At 41.0% G+C, this 24,091-nt stretch overlaps 1 protein-coding gene across 8 annotated transcripts in view; it reads right to left on the reverse strand.

The window, feature by feature from the left end:
• Nucleotides 1–24,091, reverse strand: part of LOC107078318 (early endosome antigen 1-like) — a 153,322-nt gene that overhangs the window by 52,187 nt on the left and 77,044 nt on the right. For all 8 annotated transcript variants that reach the window (XM_069190851.1, XM_069190850.1, XM_069190854.1 and 5 more), the window contains 9 exons: nt 22,128–22,211; nt 21,765–21,932; nt 20,583–20,825; nt 17,353–17,583; nt 14,195–14,425; nt 13,201–13,323; nt 12,112–12,396; nt 10,014–10,260; nt 902–1,091 (listed from right to left, as the gene is read on the reverse strand). In XM_069190851.1, coding sequence (XP_069046952.1) covers nt 902–1,091; nt 10,014–10,260; nt 12,112–12,396; nt 13,201–13,323; nt 14,195–14,425; nt 17,353–17,583; nt 20,583–20,825; nt 21,765–21,932; nt 22,128–22,211 — 1,802 coding nt within the window. The remainder of the gene's footprint in view (nt 1–901; nt 1,092–10,013; nt 10,261–12,111; nt 12,397–13,200; nt 13,324–14,194; nt 14,426–17,352; nt 17,584–20,582; nt 20,826–21,764; nt 21,933–22,127; nt 22,212–24,091) is intronic.

Here is a 24,091-nt window from a genome sequence, read left to right on the forward strand (position 1 = left end):
TCAGTCACCAATACATGATCGTGCTACCTTTGAAATTTTCATTTTGAAATTAGGAATGGGTTCCTTCGGCTACCATGTAAAGGAGATTCAGCAGATATTTACAGCTTTATGCTGTCATTGCGTTGCAAAAAACAAGTGTGTGTCAGTCTGGTTTACATTTCAACAGGAACAGCATTCTGCCAAAAAGACTTTTAGCAGCAGTAACAGACCGGAGCACATCGGGCGGCCTTCAGAGTTTCAGCCTTGCCAAGAAACAACTACTAGTCGTTGGAGAGAGGAAACAGGGGAATCATCTCCTCTAAAGCCCAGGAATAACAGAATGCAAGGCTCCATCGTCTGGGTTCTATAATTAACACCAGTGTGACCTTTACCACCCATCTTTAAACAAGAACAGAAGAAGGTAAAGAACAGAAGGCATCACATCTAAAAATCCTCCTTCGATCTGTGCTTTGATTTGCTGAAATACTGTATGATTAGGTTATGATTTTACAATTCCTTCAAATGACGTCGCTATCACATAAGCAAGTACTTTTTAATTTTTTGTTTAACGGGAGCATAATTTGCAAAGTATGTGCAAAAAATTAAAACACAATTTTAATTTAAAATTAAAAGCCAAAAGAACAAACAACATTTGAAGTGCTGTAACTGACAGATCTTTTTTTTCTGTTCTTCCTAATTTTTTTTCAGAGAATATTCTTTGCAAATGAATAGCCCCGTGCTTAAATCATGCGTCTTTCTCTACTGCGCTATAAATAATAGAGAAAAGACTGAAGAGAGAAATAAGATATATTTTAATCATCTCCTTTGTCTGTTGCATTGCATTTTTCTGAGTTGATTCCCCAACACACAAAGGAAAGCCGTCTACTCCACAGAGCAAGCTGCGTCCTCATCAGTTTCTTACTTGTGCTCCGTAACTTCAGCCTCCGCCGCTAAAACCCGCTCTTTCATGGTCTTTAGCTCAGTCTGAAACTTTCGGCTTGTCTGCTCCTGGCGAACAGTCTCTGCCACCCTCTCAGTCAGCTGGTCCTGTGTTGCTTTTAAGCTGGATTCCATTAAAAGAAACTTCTCATCCCGCCTGGCAAGCTCTTGGGCTGAAAGATTCGCCATTGAAGTAAGAAGAAGAAAGGTGTCAGACCGTGTAAAAAAAGGGGGCCGAAGAATATTTAAGCATCTATAAGAAGATTACGGAGTTCATCCAATCTTTCAGTAAACAGGCTGATGCTATTAAACTGTTCTAAAATTTCCAACACACAGAAAAAGAAGACATTCAAGGCTGGAGCACTAGAGCAATTTTAGCAGACCATATTACAAGTTCAAGATTAATATTATTTGCAATAATATAATTTGGTTATTAAGTGGCAAAATATAAAATATGTATTGGTTTATATTTGCAGTATATGATTAAAGAGTCGAATTACTAAAAGAGGATACAGATTCTAAAAACAACATCATGGATTACCAATGAAAAGAAGAAATATTAATATAATGGCATTTTTTACAAAAAGCAATTTAAGGAAATTGATTTTAAAACTTGAGAGGTGCTTTTAAAATTCCCTGTATAAAAACGGGAATTTATACAACTTGATTTTTTTAAATATAAGAATTACGTTTAACAGCAAAATCAAATACCCCTGTTTTTATTTTCATTTTGAATAGCAGTAAAATTAAAAATATTAAATTATGAATAAACCATTAGAAAAGAAAACATGTATCAAAACATCTGTTAATTTGCAATGTTAGTAGCAACTCACTATGTTAAATGGTCAAATCTGATATCACTGTAACACTATTGTTCCATATTTCTTCACATGGAGACGCTTCCTTGCCACACAATAGAACTGCATGTCCCCATTCACCAATAGATGGAGCTCTTTACTCGGGACTCAGCCCTGCAGAACTGTTACATTGCATTCAACCAAAACACTTTATTTTCTGTATTCTACATGAAAAAAAATCCTCTTGTTCTGTGTTTAGTACATTTAGCATATAGCGCGTGTATATAAATGACAAGCCTTCGGCACTCATGTTGAGGAAAACCTGCATTTTTATCGGTTTGATTTCAAGCGGGGGCAAATTTGTTATAAAGGAGACATTAAAGAAAACCATCTCTCGTCCGCTTCTCATTACAGTCTAAAGCTACTTCCACCCAGATTACCGTTTCTGTCACTTCAGTGTCTTGATGAAGGCGCCACTCCATACAGACCTGGGCTCGGTTTTGTTTTTTTGACATCAAGTGGAACTCCTCAATGGGTGGCAAGTATGAAGTGCTCCACAGAATGCGAGGGGGGATTTCAATGCCATTTGGGGGTGGGGAGCTGGCAACAAAAATGAACCCTAACAGCCCGGGAGGGTGAAGACATGATTAATTTATGGCATGGCAGTAACCGAACTGTTTAAACCTGAGCTGAAGGAAAATCACACTGCGAACCTGGATCACTACATGTTTAATACGGCACAAATTTTGTAGCTCATCTTAAACTGAAGAATCAATCAGAGAGATGAACCACACAAAAAAATCCTGTTTCAGATCTGGACAATCAGAAACGTGTTTGAATTCAGACAATTACCATAGCAAGACACACACTTGCCCTAAGGAGGTGCAATTCTCAGACTAAAAGCACCACCACACACAGGTCTTTATACACAGATGGCAGAAATGCAAAAGCTCACAATGCAAATGTTCAGGTACTGACACGGCTGTTAACAAAGCAAAGCTGAGTGTGTGTGTGTGTGTGTGTGTGTGTGTGTAACTCGACAAACTGCCCTTCTAAAAATGTAGGCAGTATTCACAGCCCTCCCTTTGTGTATGCTTCTAATAAAAAAACCTACCAGACCTGAGGAATGGTGTCTACAGAAGGGGCAAGTGGTGCTCAGCGAGCACGTTCTGAAGCAGGGAGCGCTTGCCGACGCTACACCGGATCTTTAACCTTCAAGAACACATCACAGGATGCAGCCCGATAGGTGCCATCAGATAAACTTCAGAGCTGGCGAGCGCCGTCCAGGGGGCTTTTAAATTCAATCTGTCTGCAGGTATCAGTATATGCAAGCAAACGGGGGTTAAAAATTGCATCAAATGAAGTTTACCTTTGCCTTGGATTTGAGCCTGAGCTGATTCCAAGCCAGAGGCACTAGCAGCTGCTGCTTTATTTACAATCCCTTTGGCAGACTTACAACTGCCCCAGGCTATAACACAGTGTACCTAATGTTCAAACTGGCAGGTAATCTTATGTCAAACATACTCCTTTGATATAAAGTGATCAATAGATTCTTGTAAAGAAGTAATTTCTCTGATGTTTCTACCAAGATTTTTTTTTTACAGGTGATTCACACAAAAGCCCTGTTGTATGATTTCGAACAATAAATAGAAGGCTATAATCGTGTGTTTAGATGTTTCCGGTGCACAACGATTTCAGATCAATAGCTCCATGTAATACAATTATCTGCAATGATCTGGTCGTATTGAAAAGAGTTTGCACCAGACCTCTGGGGATCTTAAAACAAAAACACATCCACAGAAATAAGACAGACTCTATAATAAACATTGTGGGATTAATTGGGACAAAATATTCAAGACATCATTATCTCAGGTAATTTGAATTAAAACTTGAAATTTCCTAACAGGAATATCAGGGAAATGGGTCTGCTTTAATAAAGCCCATCTTACCTTAAACGTTTCTCTTTAAATATTTTTTAAAATATTTTATAATTCAAGTGATAGAAATAATATTTCTCAAAATTCACAATTATTTAAGCCTTTTTGCAAATGTTTGATGAAGGAAGATAAATCATGAAAATAAAAATGATGTTATTTGTAATGTTTTTCTCTGTCAGTGCGGTCAGATAAAACATAACGGAGACTGCGATAGGAAACGTGTTCTTAAATTTTAAGATGGATTCAGACTAGTAGCTCTTTAAAGATGGGTGATACTTCTAAAAAGATAATCTCTCAGAACAAGAAAGATATCTGATCTCTAACCTTTTTGCCACATTTTGCATTTTCATTGGAGAACATGCATCATACGTAGTCTTTTAATGGTGTGCTTTCATCGCCCGTGACATCAACTAACTATTTTTCACCTTTTAGGTATTTGTAACATTTACATTTAAACGTTTTACTGTAGGAATTATGTACTTAGGATACTCCAATTAGAAAGCAATGTATCATTTCCAGGAGACTCTTACTTCTTTATGCCTAGTAAAGCTCATACAGAGAGAGGTGTCATAAATCATGTTGTCATGGCCACCCAATCGGAGGACTGTGTTTTCTGCAGAAATGGGCATATACGCATGTATATAGCTGTATACTAACTGACAATCCATTAACGCGCATGCATATTTTACAGCTAGATTAAACATGGAGCTGTAAGACAACAACACCAAGGACATGGCCAGAGTTTGTTGCTATTAAGTGGAAGACAAGCTATCTATACAATTTGATTTCTCAGAGGAAAATAATATAACTCCAGTTATTCCTTTTGATTTTTTTAATTGAAACTTCCAGTCAGAGCCTGTAAACACCACTCATCCTCAGACACTTTTACTTCTTTAAAAGTGAAAACATTGTAGAAGGACAGCTGATTCTGGGACAGGAGCTTAAACAGGGTACCTTCTTAAGCAACAGAAAGGCCCACATACAATCTCAGGTAGATACTGACTGTGCCTCTGTGGTCATAAGGCTCTAAAATACATACATGTATTGATACTTCTCTGTAACAAAGGAAGCTTTTAAGATTTCAAGGGTTTTCCTCTGTGATTTTAAATAACGTTTCCTTAGACGCTACTGATGAAAGGTTTCATGGTGCAGCCGGCACAAACCTTTAATTTTTATCATTCGACTTCTGCACGGGCACAGGCTGCTGAATTTACCCAGAGGCACTAGCAGTCTTCTGATCATACATCCCCAAGAGAAAAAGTGTAATCTGGTGCGTTGGACAACCTCCCACTTAATATGCAATTTCTGCCACCTGACACAAAGAACATAATCATCGAAATTTATACTAAATCAATACTTCTGATTAGAATAAAAACATCAATCATGACTATTAATACGCTCTTTTATGACTTGGTAACACTGTAAGGGTAGTTTGCATGTAGATTGAAAATAAATCACACAGCGTCTAACCATGTGGCTCTGACCACGTATGTATTATGTATATTATTCTTCTGTCTCTCTGGATAACACCCAATTGTAGTAGCCTATACCAAATTAGGGTTTTCATAAGATATCATTATATGGTACCATTAGGAATATTACAGTGCTATTAACATTTATAACCGGATTTTAAAAAAGTCCTTTGGTTTTTAACCATTCAAACTATGGTGCCCCAAAACACTGGATGGCATTATAATCACTGCTCTCAGTTATGCGTTTGCTTATTGCTATTATGTGCACGTCTTATTTTAACAAACGCCCAATTCGCATAGTGTCAGTGTCTTAAAATCACTGCCACGTGATAGGCCCTTGGAATGAATCCACCACTGTCACGTTAAAGATTTAGCTTCCCCTGTAACGTGTGCGGCACGTTCACATTTCATCCGCTCCCCAAAGTGATAATGGTGGCACTCGGTGACGCAGGTCACCGAGGTTATTCTGGCCAAAATCTGTTGCCGATGTGGAGCCATCTAAATCGCCCACATGATCCCAAATGCAGCTGAGTCATTCCTCAGTGTTGTTAAGATTCTGGCCCTAATTCTACACCATTATTCCTTCCCTGAAAAGCAGACAGATATTCTACATCCCCCCGTTTCCAGCTGGCAACACTGCAGCTTCATTAGGCCTCAGACACGAAGCAGCCACAGACACCACTTGGCACACTGTACATACTCTACAGTAACTATACGACACATTTTTCCCAGCTATATAAATGGAATTTGTTGTGTACAAGAAGCTTTAATGGATCTAATCTTTGTTGGGTTAGTTATTGTTTACATGCACCCCGATGAATACACAAATGAGCTGCAAAGCAGAGACATTTGCAGTTTCATCATTTAAATAATACATGTGTAGCACATTTACTAGAACTTACACTGAATCCCCAAAAAATATGAAAATGTGGAAGTAATCAGATTAAAGCTGAACACCACACCAGAAAAGCAGCAATATAATAATTGATTTAATTGATCATTACTGTTTAGTTTTTGGACTGGACGTGAAAGTCTAAAAACTGAATTTTATAATATTGAACTTTAAATACTGTAGTTCATAATGGGAAATGATGAAACTCTGCAAACTAATTGGTGATGTGTTTTATGTTAACAAAGAAACGGTGCTCAAATTTAAGCACTAGAATAACTACGATATTGCTACCATCTACAGAACCACAAGGAACTGGTTATCTTGGGATGCACTACTAAGTAATACTAAAATTGACAATGGACAAAGACAAGAAAATGTATTTGTGACTGTGCTATAAGAGGGTCTTTGATCTGACATACACACCTCATCAGTGGGTGCAAGGTGAACATGTAAACAAACCAGGAGTTTAGGGAACAATAATGTCACTGTTTATCTGTATAACCTGCCAGTGATATGAAAGTGCTGAGACACAAGGGGTAACTGAGAACACAGCATCAGAAAGGGTGCACTAAACACAAGCTTCTTAAAGTTGTTTGTTAGTTCAGCCAGTCGCACACACATATATCCTAAGTACAATGGGGTACACAACACATGTTTGGCTGACTCTCACCCCGTAAATCTTGGGATGTATTACAGATCGGTTCGGTTTCAGAATCACACATGATAGCAGAGCAGTGATTTAAGAGACTTGCCAGCAACAGAGGTGCAATTTATAGCACTACACATCCAGCCCTACTGTTTAGCTTATTTGATTTCTCCAAGTGCCAGAGAGGACGCAAGCACACCTCTGCAGCTGTGCCCTAGAAATGAGACTTTATCTCCTCGAGCCGTGATGGATCTTGACAATTAGGGATCAGGGCGAATGCAAAAACACAGAGAGAGAATGTTACTGGTGCTCAGGTTCAAACAAAGCTTACAGAAACCATGACAGGAAGCACCCCTACACAGCCTCATTAGACTTGTTTTTACCTGCTCCAAAGGAAGGACCGGGGAGAATTCTAAACATCAAAATATAAATCTACATTTTTTACACAGATCAGGTAAAACAGTTTTTGTCCATAATTACCGTTATTCTATCTGATGTTTTTGTGTTTTGCTTATTTTTTTCATAGTGGAGAGCAAAGGCATTTTAAAACATAAAGGGGATCTGGCTGGCTTATGTTTGGCCATTTAAAAAGCCACAGAGAGTTCAGAGCACAGCGACTGTCCATGACCCCTCCTTCACTGCAGCGCCGAAGACAGTGCACCTCTACAAGCACCTGTGAAGGTGGACAGAGAACCTCTTGCAGTCCAGGGATCGCCCTGTCTGAAGGCCCCCAAGTGTGACTGAAGCTTCGCAGGTTAATGCTTAATGAGGACTATTTAAAAAAGGTGCAATGTTGTCGGTCTCTACTGAAGACAGTGCGCAACACAGATCTGTGCAGCTGTAAAAGGTGTGTTTTCTACAAGTCATAGCTTTACTAAGTTCTAGTTAGCTTAAAAGACACCAGGCTGGTGCCTGAGAGCTACACACAAACCCTGGTCATTACACTCAAGCTGCAGGAAATAAGATTGTCAGCGTAATCAGCAGATAAAAATTCAAATACCCAAGAACTGCTGATAAACAGACCTTTCTTTCACAAGTCTCTGTAAATATGAGATGCTGGAATTATGAGAAGATGGAAAATTGGCTTTTTCCTTCTCAGGTGCTAACAGGGTCAATCTGTCTTTCTTTATTAATTGCAGTGAAGCACCATGATGCTCCCATAGTCATTTCATTGTGCTCCCCAAACTGGAATGCAGCAGGTCTGCAGTGCGATCTCAGAACGAGTCCCCAGAGGAGGTCAGATGCAATCCGGAGTGCTCATCTCTGGATACGGCTCACTGAAAGCCCAGAGCTGCAGACATTCACTTAATTAAAAACTGATATGAATAATTCCTCAGGGCCTGCCTGCACAGGGAAAGCACCCAAATCAGGAATTCCCAAATTAAAAAAAAATCTTCAAGGCTTTCTCGGCAGCTTAACACAAAGGCAAATGTACCCTCTTTCTGCAGACTTATATTATTAAGAAAGTTCAATAAACCTCCTAAGTTTGAGGAGGATAAGTGGGGGCAGGAACACAGCTAAAGTCGGCGCCTTGACACGAATCACAGGCCCAGCCAATCTGGAATATCTGCCAGATGGAAATGGAAATGCTAGGGGTGCACGCTTTTAATATTTATTAGGTACCGTCAAGCCACCTCAAGGAGGTGACCTTTGCGAAATGTGCTGTGCTGGCCATGGTGACGTCTGCACTGCGCACACACACTACGGAGCCCGGCTCTGCCGGCCTCGGCATCCCGCCTCGTGCCCTCGAGCCCTGGCCCGTCTCCCGAGCACGCGGGAACGGGTGCCGAGGTGCAGAGAGTAACAGCTCCCCTCACAGGGCTCTCTCCGGTGTCCTCCCCCGGCGCTCGGACAGGACGATAAATCATCCACAAAGGACTAACATGACCAGCAGGCGCTGCGTCGGAGAGTTCTAGAAAATTGGCTTGAATTAACATTTCTGGCAATAACTGGTCTGCAGTTCAGTTTTATTTTTGGTGGAGGAAGGCATTGGGGGGGCACTTTTTAGTCTAGCAGTATTGAGCAATTAACACATTTTCTTTAGCAGCAGCTGCAAATCTGTGATTTCATATATTGACATTAAGCATTTTCTCATTATGTCAATTTATAAAACATGTTATTTTTATTTTTTTATGCCCATAAGATTATTTTTATATTAGGTCTGTTTCAAAAGAATGCGTGAACATTTATAAACTACTCCTTCTGGCCTTTTTTTTTTTACAAAACTGAGAAATACAATGGTAGAAATATCTAAAACAGTATTCATAAATATTGCATAAACTCTCATTCCAAGAAACTAATTGCACTTTTTATTTCACAAGTTCTCAACATAACCACATTAGAGCGACTTATAGATATCCTCACAATAAAAGTTTGTCATGACTCTGAAATTTTTGTTTATTATACTTTCATTTCTTTATAAAACATAATATTTTATTATTTTTCTTTATGGAAAATGTTATTATTTCCTCCTTCTTATTCGCTCCTTGGTTGCACAACGGTGTCCAAGACATTCCTTAGAGAACAGAATATTACCATGTTTTGAAGACTGGATTTACATGGCATCAGAAGTGTAGCTTTGTGTGGCACACATTAGCAATACTAATATACCAATTACATCAATCTCAAACACGAGGAGGTATAAGGAAAACACAGAAAGATACAGAAGATGAGAAAATGCATCAAGCGTTTAAGAAGATAAGTCAGGTCAAGGAATATAATTAATGTGATAGAAATCTGTCTTAGCCTTTTAAGGTAATCCTTATGGACAACCTCTGAAAACACTCAAGCAAAACGTCTTTTACTAACATGCAAATGCTCTTTACATTTAATTGTCATGTTTTAACAAAATAACCTTCTAGAATTCAAAGCTTAAAGGAAATTTGTCACTATCTTATAATGAGGTGGAACGACTGCATTTTTTTCCTATAAAAAATTCTCAATAGTTCTTGCATGAACACAGCTAAAACACACTTTAATTTTCAATCTTAAAACTTGTAAACACTACTCATATGCTACAAAAGAGGATATAACACAACGATAAAAGTTTTAAGAGAATTATATGTATGCAAATTATACATGTAACCTCACAGAGCAATTGAAAGAGTATACACATACACCGAGAGGCAATAAAACACAAAGCACGCTATTGGTCCCGATACTCATTTATTTAGTTTTTAAGCTTTGCAGTATATATATTCAATTGTTCAGTGAGGTTACATAAGTCAATAGGCTCCTACGTCCGTCGTGATCACGTAAAGTGAACCTCTCCTCCCAGAACAGAAAACAGAACCTTTTCAGAATTCGAAGCACATAAACCATATCAAATTGGTTGAAAAGCAGGAATTCTACCTGTTTCTCTGTACTGCCCGCGAATCTCCTGGAGCTCCCGATTCAGCTGTTGTATTTCGCTCCTCAAAGCCAGATTCTCCTTTTGTTTTTGACTTTTGTCCTTTTCCAAAGTCTGGATATCACTTTTCAGGCTGTTGACCGTGCTTTCCAGATGCTCCACCTCGGACACTTTGCCTTTGATAGTCTCCCTTGTCTGTAGAAGGTCAGACTCTGACTTCTTTAGAAGGTCATCTCTTTTTCGAATTGCCTAACAAAAAAAATCCTTTTAAGTTAAAAAACAGCATGATATACAGCTGGAGGAAACATCGCATTTATGACACAGTTAAGTTTAGAACTCTTTTATCACGTTTCCACCTGTAATGTAAGTTTGTATGCATGCCATTTCTACTTAATTTAGATTCTTTAAATTGTACTGACAGTTTTCTAGATATTAAGGTGTTTATTTTTATGCGCTCTTAGAAACATGAAGGAGTACAAAATATTTTTGGAGTTAATACAGAGACTACAGAGCAATACTGAATAAAAGGCAATTAAACACTGCCTCACATTAGTAAGTTCCTCAATTTTTATAACTTGTTTCTTGTAACCTGTTGAGTGCATTTGAATTTATTCTGGTGTTATAAACAAATATATAATAATGATTAACCATTCTTAATTCTGAAGAAATTGGTACACATACAGTAATTAAAAATATATTTTTTCAGTAAATCTAAAAGAAGGCGAAAGCGCTTGTGTACACAAGTGTGTTTTTGCACGTCTTTCCAGACATCAAACATAATTTCAGCAGGTATTCAGAAATGGCGGCTTCCCCTGGCACTGCTCCATGCCACAGTTCTCCATCACGTTCTATCATGTTTCCCTTCATTTGAATATTTAGTAGCCTTTCATGTCTTAATTGCAGCAAATTGCACTCAGTTGGCATGATTTCTTGAAATTAATCCCAGACTAATTTGTTTCTGTCAAGCAATCAAAGCCTTAGAGAATAACAGTAAATGTTATTACAGATCTGCATTGAAATGACTGTCTATGTATTTAACTTGCACCTTTAAGTATTGGTACAAAACTGTTTTGGTTGAAAAGTCAGGACCCTTTTATCGTGAATAAAATTATGTTTGACATTAATAGTCACCACTGCTACATTTACACCTATACTGAGAATTAGGGCAGAATTCATGCTTTTTTTTTCTTAGCATTTATCAAATATTGATAATATAGTCCAGAACAGGGATGCAGAGCGTGTCAATCACAAATTGCCATGTGCTAATTTATGTCTAAGACACAGGAAACATGAACTGGGGATATGTGTTCAGGGATCCTGGGAGCAGTCACTGTGGTCACCACTCAAAAATCTAGTTGGTTCAAACAGTATAAAATAGCCCGGCAAGCCACATACATAATGAGTAAAATATTCCCCAAGTCAAGGCTGTTAAGCTGAAGCTAAAGTGGATAATAATAGACACCCTTCTCTTCCCTAAATCTGCTATATATATATAACCCCTAATTGCAGTGTGTCCATGGATCATGCTAGTGTTGCATTATTGAGAATAAGATGATCTGAACTGTCCACTTGTGCAAGTACATAAACTATTTGGAATGGGGGTCAGAAGCTTTGAAAAAGCAGCTAATTTTCGCATTTTAATGCAAACTGTTAGTGATATGCATGTAATTAAAATTCATCTTCAAGGGGAATGAAAAGAGATTTAAGAGAGCGTGTGGAAAAAAATAATAAATGGAGCTTTGCCAACTAGATGCTTCAGAGTCGTGATTAATTTCAAATACTGCACTTTCCAATGCTCAAAGCACGATCAATATTCAACACAGTGTGAAAACAGCTCTCTCATGTTGTATCTTTTGTAGCCAACATGCCTCATTAATTAATTAAAAGATTTCAAAATCTATATAAGTTAAAAAACTAATGTTTTTTTCATCATTCAAGGACTTTCATTTTTCAGAACATGACTGTCTTAAAAAAAAAAAGTTGTACGCCAAAGTTTGCAGGTGTACAGCTTCTCCCGTCAATGTGCTTAGTTAGCCCTGTTCCAGCCTCGCCAGACCCTGTCATGAAAACAGAAAGAAGAAGAAAGAGAAAGCACCAGACCTGATCCTTCTGGACACAGAGCTTCCTGGCATCCGTGAGGTCCACTTCAAGCTGAGCAACCTCCTGCTGGAGCCGGACAACGGCCACCTTGTGCTCCTGCTGCGCAGAAGCCACGTCCAGGTGCAAAGACTGGAGAGTTTGCTCCAGCCTCTCCACCTCCAGGGCACGCCTGTCCCGCTGCTCCGCGGCCCGCGCGGCCTCCGCCCGGAGCTGTGGCACGGCCCTCTCGCACTCCGCGCTCCTCGCCGCCTGCTCCGCGCTCCGGCGCCGCGTGGCCGCCAGCTCCTGTCGGCACAGCAGGCAACAACCGTTCCAGTGGCAGGGAACACCGAGAGGCAAGGCCCGTTCACGGCCACATGCCCGGACAAGGAAGGCAGGAGATGAAGCAAAAAAAAAAAGTTTGCGAAAGGCCAGCAGTGGAAGTAGCTAAAAACGAGCAGTGATGGAAAGAAATTTCCTTGTCACGAGGTCGTTTGGGAAATGGACAGAAAAAACAATACTCTCGAGCAAACTAACTGTAGAAACAGAATAAAAGGCACAGCAGAGCTGGCTGGTTCACACACAGAAGCCATGAATGCATCCTATGACTGCAGTGTGTGTTATACCAGAGAACCGAGGTACATGACAAAGTTATTTTCAACCTAATGGCCTTAGCTCCAGCAGGTAACTGCAGCACCTGTGTCTTTGAATCACATAGACCTCTCTCTGTGCTTACAGGACCTTAACAGCAGTGCTGCAGGTTCAGATGTTACTTCAGATGCATGTATGTGTGAGTTTGTGGGGAAGGGTATCTGAAAGAATGGAAAACCAAGTGCAGAAAAGTGTAACGCTGGGTAAAGTGAAGCTGTGCGTCAAAACAAACCAAAAAAAAGCACCAAAACCGGTTTAACGTTTGTCCCACAATGCCAGACGGGACGGGAATTTCACAGCACTTGCAGGACGCAGCCCTCACCCAGGTACTGTAGGGCACTGCTGGCAAGAGTCACATACTGCAAATGACCAGGGGGCAAAGCAGTGAAATAAGGAGAGGCACAGGACACACCTGCAGAGACAGGGAGAGTGTGGCTCTCACATCAGGCGAAGGCTTACCTGCTGCAGGTGTGCGCAGCGAGCCCGCTGAGCTTCGTGCTCCTCATTCGAGCAGCTGTGGGTGGACTGGTATGACACGAGCTCAGACTGCAGCTGGAGAGCTGCATTCTGCTGGTCTGACAGCTGGATGAGACACCGGTATCAAAGAAATGTTAATCAGAAGTGACCGAACAGCTGTCTGCATTTTTCTAGTCAACATTTATTTTGCATGCTTTTTTTAAAATTATATACACAACCCAATTCATGATCACCAATTGAGTTTTTTAACGACTTGGCACACAGAAACGAATTGAGTGCCTACACAGGGAGAATGAGGAACACCAGATGATGTTTAAAAATGTTTGTCCACAACTACACAGAAATCATCAATATCATTACATGAGCAGCATTACTGTAACAAACATTGTTCTTCAAGCAGCAAAAGAAATAGGAGTGCAGTATTTGTGTGTTCTGGAGCTCATCGAAGCATCAAGCTGTTAAGAGATAATAACCCGCTCAACAAAGCCAAGAGATTCAAACTCATTACTAAATGTAATAAAGTATAAAATACAGTCATTCTTCAAACCGGTCACTCTTTTATAACATAGAAATTAAATTTTATTTGATTAAAATTACATTCCACCAGTCTGACCTTGTAGGCAACAGTGAAGTTCATACAAATTAAATTTCTCTGCAATAAAAACATGATTCATTTGTTGCCAGCAAGGAAAGAGGCAAAGCCAGTCTGACACCAGCAAAGCTTTCTTCATCTGGCCCTTAAAACAGCTCACATCAAGCACCAGCCACTTTATATTGATGCTATGAAATACCCCAAAACCATTAAAAAATAACAATAATGACGTTAGCATATCAAGTTGTATCATATTAAAGGTAAATGAAAATAAAATGAGTGATGGCCAAACTAACTTCTACAACCGCTAAAACTCATTTATATCTGTACTTTCTCAGCGCTATACTGTAGAATTGCCATAAATTGTTGGCATGAGCAGCTGACCTCTTTGTGTGTGGCTTCCACCTCTTCCTGTAGTTTCTGTATTAAATGTTCACACTCAAGGATGCGGTCATTGCTGTTCTTTAGGTCATCCCGAGCTGCCTGTAGTTCTTCTGTTAGCTGGTCCATTGCCTCCTCAGAATTTTCAATCTGGTTACATTTCTCCTCATAGCGATGCTCCAGGTTCACTATTTCAGCTTTCAGCTCGCTGACCATATCGTGTGCCTGAAGGACCTGAAACAGGGAAAAATGTGTTCATGTGAAAATAATGCTGAGCCATATTTATTAAATACAAGAACAATATGTTTTGTAAAGGTATTCTTAAGCATTTGTTATTTAGCCAGCACTCTGGCTAAAACTACAAAGTCTTTACCCTCGACAGCATACTAATCCATTTTGTGTGAAAATCTGGACAAGGAGTATTTTGTGGTATGAGATCCTTCCTAAAAAGATGTTTTTTCCATTAAATGTAAGATCGCTAACAGTTATCATACCACATCTTATCTGGGGAACAAAGATGACATGAACACACCCACGTATTGATTCTTGTTGCATGTTCTGCACCTTTTGATCTACTGATTATTAGAATGTGGAATTTTTTAAGAAAGCAAAAACTCCACATGGCTAACTGTTCACTGCTTTAGCACCCCTCCAAACAGTCAAAGAACAAGATTTAAAGTAATTTAAAGAAATAAAAATGAAATATGAATAATAGTGCATTTATCTGGACTTTTGGACACCAGTCAGAAGGCCAGTCCGGGGAAGGAGTATATCTTGCTTTCATTAGGATTCCTTACAATGGTCAGCACCTCAATAAGACTGACTGTCGCAGTGGAAAGAGGAGTCCTCACTTATACATGATTGATTATTTGTTTTCGTGGAGTGGTTTTACTGATCCTCTCTGGCTCTATGCATTGAGTCAGATCTGCACACCCAGTTACACCTGTACAGTGCGTACAAGAGTGAGTCAGACCTGCCCTTGGGGGTCAGACTTGAGCACAGAGTCAGACCAGGCACAGAGTCAGACCATGGCACAGAGTCAGACCTGCGCTTGGGGGTCAGACCTGAGCACAGAGTCAGACCATGGCACAGAGACAGACCTGTGCTCCTGGAGCCAGTCTGTCTGGATGGGCGGTCTCGTTGCTAGCAATGGCACACAGGAGAGCAGTGGTGGTGCTGCTGTATGAAGAGACGGGCAGAGAAACTGGGGACAGCAGTCCTAGGCTTCCCTCCCTCCTTCCGCCTGGTGAACAGGTGGATTGTGTTTTTTATTGACTGTCAACCCATGTAAGGTAAACTGCCCTGAATAATGTGACCTGTCACGAAGTACGAGTCTTCTGCTATATTTATTAGACTGCTTTAATGTCGGCTGTATAATGACATATTATATAACGCCATAATGATACTCATTCTGTTGGTTCTGATTAAATCAGAGAACCCTTGTCATAAATCCACTGAACTCCCAAAGACCAGACAGTTCATATAAGAACCATGCTCAATCCGAACTGCCCGCATACAGACCATCTTTTAAAAGATACTTCTTGTTATTTAGCTGACGTCCCTGTTTAATTGTCTCTACCCGGTCCAGCCACAACAGAGGCCTGGCCAACACAGCCGTGCTCCCTGGTCCTCGTCTTCCTTCAGTAATCACCTGGTCAGGGTTCCCTAAAAGCAGCCAGCCGGGAAACCCCCACAACTCATACATTTCCGAATCCACCAGCACATGAATGCCGGAGGATTGGAAATCGGGGTCGCATCCCTGTGTTGTGCCAGCAGCACAGGAGTTAGTCACCTCCTCCACAAACACCTGAGGGGTCTCGTCCATTAGAGTGTGTCAGAGCAAGGCGTTCTGCACAAGGTGACTGTGTGAGCACCACTACATACGCAGCCTAAAGAGCAGAACCCGGCCCGGGGAGCAGCTAGCTAGGGCACCTCCTTCACCTCATTCTCGTATCAGAACGGTGCTGACGGCAGGAGAGAGCACCTCGGCATGCTCCCTGCGTCGCGGCCTCTATCACTCCACGGTCGACAAGGAGCACCGAGAGCAGGTGCTCTCCAGGACATCACCTGCGAGAGACCGGTGATTCTGGATCCGGAAAGAGCGAGCCAGCGAGCGAGCTCCGCCAGGGGTGGGCCATCACGGGCGGGAGACCCGGAGAGGGGGCCGCGCCCCTGCGAGGGAAGTATGCAAGCCCTGGAGTGGCAGTCTTTATTCCGTTCACTCAGGGGCCACGAGGGCAAACGTCAGCCAGCGAGAGAAAAACCTCTCCCCCGAGGTGAAGTGCTCTTCTTCTGCTTCCCTGAATGACGGCCCATTCCAAGGCGCAGGCTTCCTGAATGCTGGCGCGATCAATACACACATTCCTCGCGGTTTAGCGCCGACACAGACAATACCGCAGCACAGCTGAGGTTAACGTCTTCTTGAAGACCTGGGTACTACCAGCAGAAAACCTCTCTGCAGTCTCCTGAAAAATGAAAGCCTGCTCATTGTCTGTGTATTCGCTGCTCAAGAGACCACTACAATCCAGCTACTAATTTTCCTATTAATTGGAAATTTAATACAAAGCCGACCATCCAGGATCCAATATTTTGTCAAAATACATTTACTGCAACCCCGTTCTCTCTCTGCTGCATGACAGTGGGTCATACAGCAACAGTTTACTCTTAACACAAGAGTTTTCCCATTAATCTTTTTGATAAAAACAGTGAAGGAGCATATCTTTGATGGAATGTTAAAGTGGAAACAGATTTCTTTTTATTTGAAAGCTTCTATTTTTCATGGCCAGCTATTGAGATTGCTTCATTGCACAGACTGTCTTCAAATGAATTGTTTTCTGTTGGTCTCTGCGAGTTTGTTTTATGCCCATATTTCTTTGTCATACCAAAACTTTCTTTAGATCTTAAAAAGTACATAAAATAATAAATTAAATCAACTGAATACTTTAATGGTAAAATCTACATTTCACATAGTCCAGGCAACTCACTACAGAATATTTTAGTCATGAGCGTTAGATTTTTATATATGTGTCATGGTTTAAGGACTCTCGTGACATGTTTAATATTACACAAGCCATTACACAAGTTCTTGTGATTGCTATTCAGTCCTGGGTGATAAGACTATGTGTAGAAACTAGCCCGCCTCTGCCCTCCATGAGGATTACCTGGTTGTTATAATCTTTGACTTCCTCCTCAAGACTCTGTATCTGTCCCTCCTGTTGCTGCACTTTGTCCATGCTGGCCTGATATTTCTGCTTGAAGATATCAGCAGTTGACTGATGGGCTTTGGCCACAGCATTGCTCTCGTCGAGTTTCACCTGGAGGCCATCTCTCTCCCGCCTGAAGAGAGCCGCTTCCTCAGCTTGTTCCTTCGCAAGTTCCTCTCCTCGCTGGACCTATGGAGATCGCAACATGCAAAAAAATATATATATAATAAATAAATCCAAAAGGCCGTAATGCACAGAATCCGAAATGCAATTCACACCAGTGGGAAAGCCAAAAACAAAGCCGCTAAGCTCCTGGAAGGAGCAGAATTTACCAGAATTCCACGGAAAAGAAAATCGTCCTAACAAACGGGTAGCAGCTTTGCAGAAACACAACTCTGCTTTTGGAAAGATGTCTTTATTCTTAAGACAAAAGATGTGGTTATGGAGTCCAGTGTCACAAGGTCTAGCGTGCTTCTACACGGCTTCGGTGGCCATGTTCAGAGAAACCTTCCCCGGGCTGTCGGCTGCATGTCCTCTAATTGTTCAGAGCCACTGAAGATGGAAAGTGGCTCTGGAAAGTGATGGAAAGTGATTACATAACCGGCCTCGAAAACACGGCCCCCCATCGCAAATAAAATGCAGGGGAAGATTCAATTTGCTGAAGCTGATCACCAAGGATACTGCCTAAATAGAACACTGTTCTTTCAAGGCAAACCTAAGATAAATAAATGCAGAGAAACATAAGTTCATGCAGGTCTACTAGATGGATAAAGCACAAAAAAAAATCTGTCTACCCAGACACAAATATGAGTCTCTCTGATGTTTAATTAACTCGTACCTTCAAAGTGTCCGAGTGTTATGAACTAATATAGTGTCCCTTTCAAGAAATTCAGTTTCCCGAAACAACAAATTCTGAATTAAAAAAATATATATATAACTTCCATTTTTGTTGGAAAATTGGAAGCATTATTATCTAAGTATATTATACTTATAATCAGAAAATTAAAATAAAGCACAACCACAGACAGTAATTGTATTTATCTCCATTTATCTCTTTAAAAGGTATTTTCATTCTACAGCACAAAAGTGCAGTCAAAGTCTGTTTTGAGAAATTTCAAGGACATTACTGGGGTTATGTAAATGTAAATACCTGTAAATATTGCACTATATATGTCTGTGTGCCTGGAGTGGAATTTAAGAGCTTGTTGACACTATGCCGTTAAAATCCTGATCATAATGAGGCATGTCTGACTATTTTAGAAAATGTGGTAAAAAATAGAAACTTCTTTTGACTTACATTTTTAGCATTTCTTTGTCTGAAGAGTCCATTTCTAAGCAACCTTATAAATCACCTTCTTTAATACTCCAGTAAATCTCAGGTTGAAGTGTTAAAGAAGGGGCTTGAAGTTGAAGTGTAACAGCTGGGACTTCATTCCCTCTCAACATCACATACAAGCAGATTTTTTAAACGTTTACTGAGGTTGTAAAATTCATAGTCATAATAGGTCATTTATTTTTTTCCCTATAATTTGCATGCATTCAGGTGATCCTATTATGCTTTTATAAAACTGGGGTTTTAATATACTGAGAAGGAAATTAAGATCAGGAGGTCTACAGAAGGTGGTCAATATTACATATTATTCCTGTCATCGAGAGTGTTAGTAATCCTTCTTGGTGACTGGGAATAAAACAGTTACATCTCCACTTGGAATGAATACTAAAGCAAGAAGACAATGCTATCGTGATATTAAGGAGTAACATCATCCAAGGACAGGAGCTTGCAGATCTGTCTTAACAGAAAATATGTCCCTCTTCATGTCTAATTTATGATACGGAGCTTCAAACTGGGATTTCTGCAGTCTAGGGAAGAAATTAGGGTGAGAGATTTCCTGGGTTAAGTGGAAATCCATCACAGGTTTGGGTAGAGAAGTGAGATTAGTATGCAGTGCTGCTTTATCCTCAGGAATCCTGACATGAGGAGGATCAATTACCAGTTCTCGAGCCTTGCCTACCCTCCACCTCAGGTCAGAGGAACTAAAGACGGAGCCAGCTCGTCACCCAGGAGTCTGCACAGGCCTCCACAGGGGCTTCCAACGGCTCACGCCAGATGACCCAGCACAATGGCAAAGCTACGCACAACAGTGCAAAGGTATTTTGGCAGGTTTACATTCCAAAGACTACAAGAACCAAAATCAAAACCAGGAAAACTGGTTTTGGTCTGAAACAAAAAGAACACTGGTTGCCTAGAACTTTTTTTTTAAGTATTTGCTCCAAATGTCCACATTTAGCTCAGCTATGAAGGAGAGATCAGGGCTTTCCTTGTCAACACGATAGAACTAAACATTCTTTACCACGAACGACAGATTTCACAAGTAATAAAATATTTAATCTTTTTCCAGTATATTTTCAAGAAAATTATGCCACTCATGTTCTTAGTGTCTCTGCCCAACTAGATCACCACACACACAATAGCAACTGTTCAGTGGCCGAATGTGCCTGTTAAGGAACAAGTCAAGGTTTATTCCAGCTGAAAAGAGAAGAAAAGAAACAGAATGTTTCAGCTGTGAAGCCTTCTTCGGGTTCTCTTAAATTACTTTATCGTTTACATGGTTATGTTATGGTAGATATAGACATAAGAAACAACTTTCCCCTCTTATTATTTATTTAAAGCTTAAATGATCTTGTCATTTGATGTTTTCTGTATGATTTCGCTAAATTCATTTTTAACGTCCTTAATAGCTATAACATGTTTTTCTTGTGACTGTAATAAAAGGCCTTAAGGTCAAATGTCACTTTTCAATTCATTCATCTCAAAAGAAAAAAAAATCAGAAACTTGAGACATGCAACAGGTTTTCATTTGATCTCTTCAGGTCTGTCACATGATGCAGTGCAGTGTAGCCCGCAATGACATACTTCCTGAGTTAAACTACGCTTCTTTAACCTCCTTAAACCTCCCTAGGCTGTGCCCCCACCTGCCATCTTCAGTGAAAGTGTACACATGTACACACGACACACACGAGACCAACCGCAGGGTTTATTTTCATTTCTGCTGAAACTCCTGATGATTGAAAAGCCCTGGCAGGCTAGCCCTTGCTCCATGAATAACATCAACATGGTTAAAGATCTCTCACACGGTGGCGTGGGAAGTGAGGAAGATGCGAAAACTGCCACAGCTGATAGCGCTTACCTTGCACAGGGCCTCCTGGTGCAACGTCTGCGTGTTACACAGCTCCTCCCTGAGCTGCTGCGCCAACACCTTCTGCTCCTGCACTTTCCCGTGCATCTCCTGCAGCTCCTCTGTCGCCACGCCAAGCTGCTGCTGCAGCAGCAAAGACTTGTGGTTCCAGCGTTCCAGATCGGTGCAGTGTGATTGTTTGGCGGCATCTAGGTCACAGTGCATCTGCTCCATGGTTTGCATGTGATTCGTGATCTTGGAGGGACGAAACATCACCACGCGTTACTGATAGTATAGTAGAAGGTTTCAAACGATTTCGACCAATACAGTGAATTAATTCAGCGATGATAAATTACACAAAAGCAGCTACATATGGAAAAGGTACCACCTTGAGTATTATTTTAATTAATAACAGCTCCATTTTTCTAACAGCAAGCATTTTTCTTTATAAAACAAAATGAAATTGGAAATATCAATTCTCTGTAAAAAGGCATCATTACCCTTAAAATCCTAAAAACAATTTAGTACAACAAAATGAGCACACTGATATTTCAAAAACTCTGGGTAAATTCTTGTGCCAAACAAAATGTTTGAATGTTTGTTTCAGAAGGGCAAAAAGTGTAGGATGGGATGCACAGGGACGGTAAGCAGAGAGGACCGCTTTACTAGCGGACCGGGACAGTGAGCAGAGTTACTAGCAGACCGGGACAGTGAGCAGAGAGTATCACATTATTAGCGGACCGGGACAGTGAGCAGAGTTACTAGCGGACCGGGAGGGTGAGCAGAGCAGAGTTACTAGCGGACCGGGACAGTGATCAGAGTTGCTAGTGGACCGGGAGGGTGAGCAGAGAGGATCGCTTTACTAGTGGACCGGGACAGTGAGCAAAGTTACTAGCGGACCGGGACAGTGAGCAGAGTTACTAGCGGACCGGGACAGTGAGCAGAGTTACTAGCAGACCGGGACAGTGAGCAGAGAGGATCACTTTACTAGCGGACCGGGACAGTGAGCAGAGTTACAAGCGGACCGGGAGGGTGAGCAGAGCAGAGTTACTAGCGGACCGGGACAGTGATCAGAGTTGCTAGCGGACCGGGACAGTGAGCAAAGAGGACCGCTTTACTACTAGACCGGGACGGTGAGCAGAGAGCACTGCTTTACTAGCGGACCGGGACAGTGAGAAGAGAGGATCGCCTTACCTGCTGTTTGTACATCTCCAGCTCGTGCTGCAAGTGCTGTTTCTCCTTGTCTGCCTGGTTCAGACTGTCCTCCTGTTGGCTACATTTATCCCACAGCTCACGTACCTCCCTCTGTAGGCATTTCAGCTTCTGATTAAGTCTGGTGACCTCAGACTCATGAAGGCCCAGCTGATGTATAAAATCAGGTTTATGCATTTCAAACAAACACACAGGCACAATATACCAAAGTTCAAAATCATCTGTATTCATAGCAAGGCTAAATATTGGAACTTATTCCACTTCTAAACACACTCTCATGCATATTTCATATTCCAGTAAACAAATATCTAGCATGCTGTACCTTAAGGACCCAAGGATGCCTACCTCTTCCTGAGAGCCACTGTACTTCTCCTCCACCATTTTCAGGTCAGTCTTCAGTTGCAAAATTGCTTGATCTCGAATATTCACCTGATTGCAAACATCATACAAATGGGAAAAGGGATAATTTCCTTAAGGCAATATTAAACAATAATGAGGCTGAATCAAAAGAGGTATGATGATGAAAAAGAAGGAGTAAATGCTGATTTGTGTTTTAATCAACACATCTGATAACTCTTTTATTATTATTTTTTACCACCCCCCCAAAAAAAACCAATACATTTTCAAAAGTTACATTTTGAGTTCGGAGGTCTCCAGGACTCCCCTATGGATATTAGAGGAGGTCTGGAAGTAAATCAATATGAAGAATACTGACAGTTTATTAAATGCAAAACAACGTTTCTCTTTGTGCTGCTCTCTTCCACCGCTAAGACCTTGCCCCACTTCCCGTTGTGCCAAGTCACTTCACTCAAGCGTCTTCACTGACCTACTGCATCTAACTCTTAAAGTACTAGCAAATCAGACAGAAAGCAGACTCACAACCTGCAGCAACATCTGCAACACTGAACCTGAATCAGAATCGAAAGAGCAGAAGAAAAAAAATGATTTCACTTCTAGGTTGTTAAGGGGTTTCATAAGTGGGCATTCACTTGGGGTGACAAGGGGTTAAGCCCTGAAATCCAGACACATGCACTTCAAGCATGGCCCGAGTTACCAGCTGCTGGTCACTGGGACAGCAGTGCTCCAGCTGGTGACAAACACGATTCTGCTGGGGTTAGACTGACTCGAGCGGAGAACAGCTCTGCAGTGGACCTGTTGGAGTAGTGTGTGCAGAGTCTTCGCTCCTCTCTGGCTATCGCAAGGCCTTGGCACAGAGCCTGCTGAGCTACTCCATACTCACAATGTGGAGGCTGCAAAAAGGAAGAGTAAAACTGGACACTCCCAAAGGAGAATAAAAGGGAGGAAATTATAAAAAAAACATCACTTGCATATACCAAAGAGAAAAATATTTTTCTTTTTTAAAATAGTGATAGATGCACAGCATAAATAGTAAAATAGTGATAGATATGAAGATGTGTAAGAGAAAACACATGGAGTATTCTATACTTTGAATGCACTAAAATTCTGAGAATTTGCGTCATCTCTAAATTCAAAAACCTGACATACACACTATGCACACAGGGAAAAAGGTCATTGTGTTACTATTAATACAGAGCAACTAACACCCAAATGAACTAGATGGGCCAAATGGCCTTTTTTCGCCTGTAACCTTTCTTATGTTCTAATACAAGCTACTGTCCTTTATTAAAGTCTAATCCATTTGGGAATGATTCCTATTCTACTCCTATACAAACTCAAGATATTAAATGTAAATATATTGTGGCACACATTCATAACACATGTCATTGATCTCTTAAGAAATCAGAATCGCCCTGCTGGCCCGACGTGTGGCAGCAGAGAGAGACAGGAACAACTCATGAGTGCCTGACCAGCCTCAGAGGAAGCTGCAGTCCCGGCTCTCTGACCCCAGCAGCTCAGACAGGTGACCCTGTGAACCCATGAGAGTCTAGCATCAGAGGAACCTGCAGTGCCAGCAGGGATGTGGTTTTGGTGATCCCACTCACTGCCCACTACCATTCTACCACAGTTTCTGACAGGTGAAATCCCAACAAAAAAACCCACCTGCCCTAGTGCCAAGATCTTTACCATGGAGGTTCACATGGGAAATATCCTCTACAAAACTGCTGGTAATCAAACTTCTTCACTGATTCTCTTAATTATTTAGGCAATGTTCTCTGACAAAAAGTGTTGCTTCAGTAATGATTAGATGAGCAGATCCTGAAATGAACCTGAACTGAACTTAAATGGCTGTGAAAGAGAAGAGATCGCATATCTGATTAACCAGTGATGACCCTTCATCTCACAGCCCTCAGCTCTACATACCACTACTTATGCAAACCAAGGAACAA

The sequence above is a fragment of the Lepisosteus oculatus genome, chromosome 6 (genome assembly GCF_040954835.1).
Source record: "Lepisosteus oculatus isolate fLepOcu1 chromosome 6, fLepOcu1.hap2, whole genome shotgun sequence".
Taxonomy (NCBI): Eukaryota; Metazoa; Chordata; class Actinopteri; order Semionotiformes; family Lepisosteidae; genus Lepisosteus; species Lepisosteus oculatus.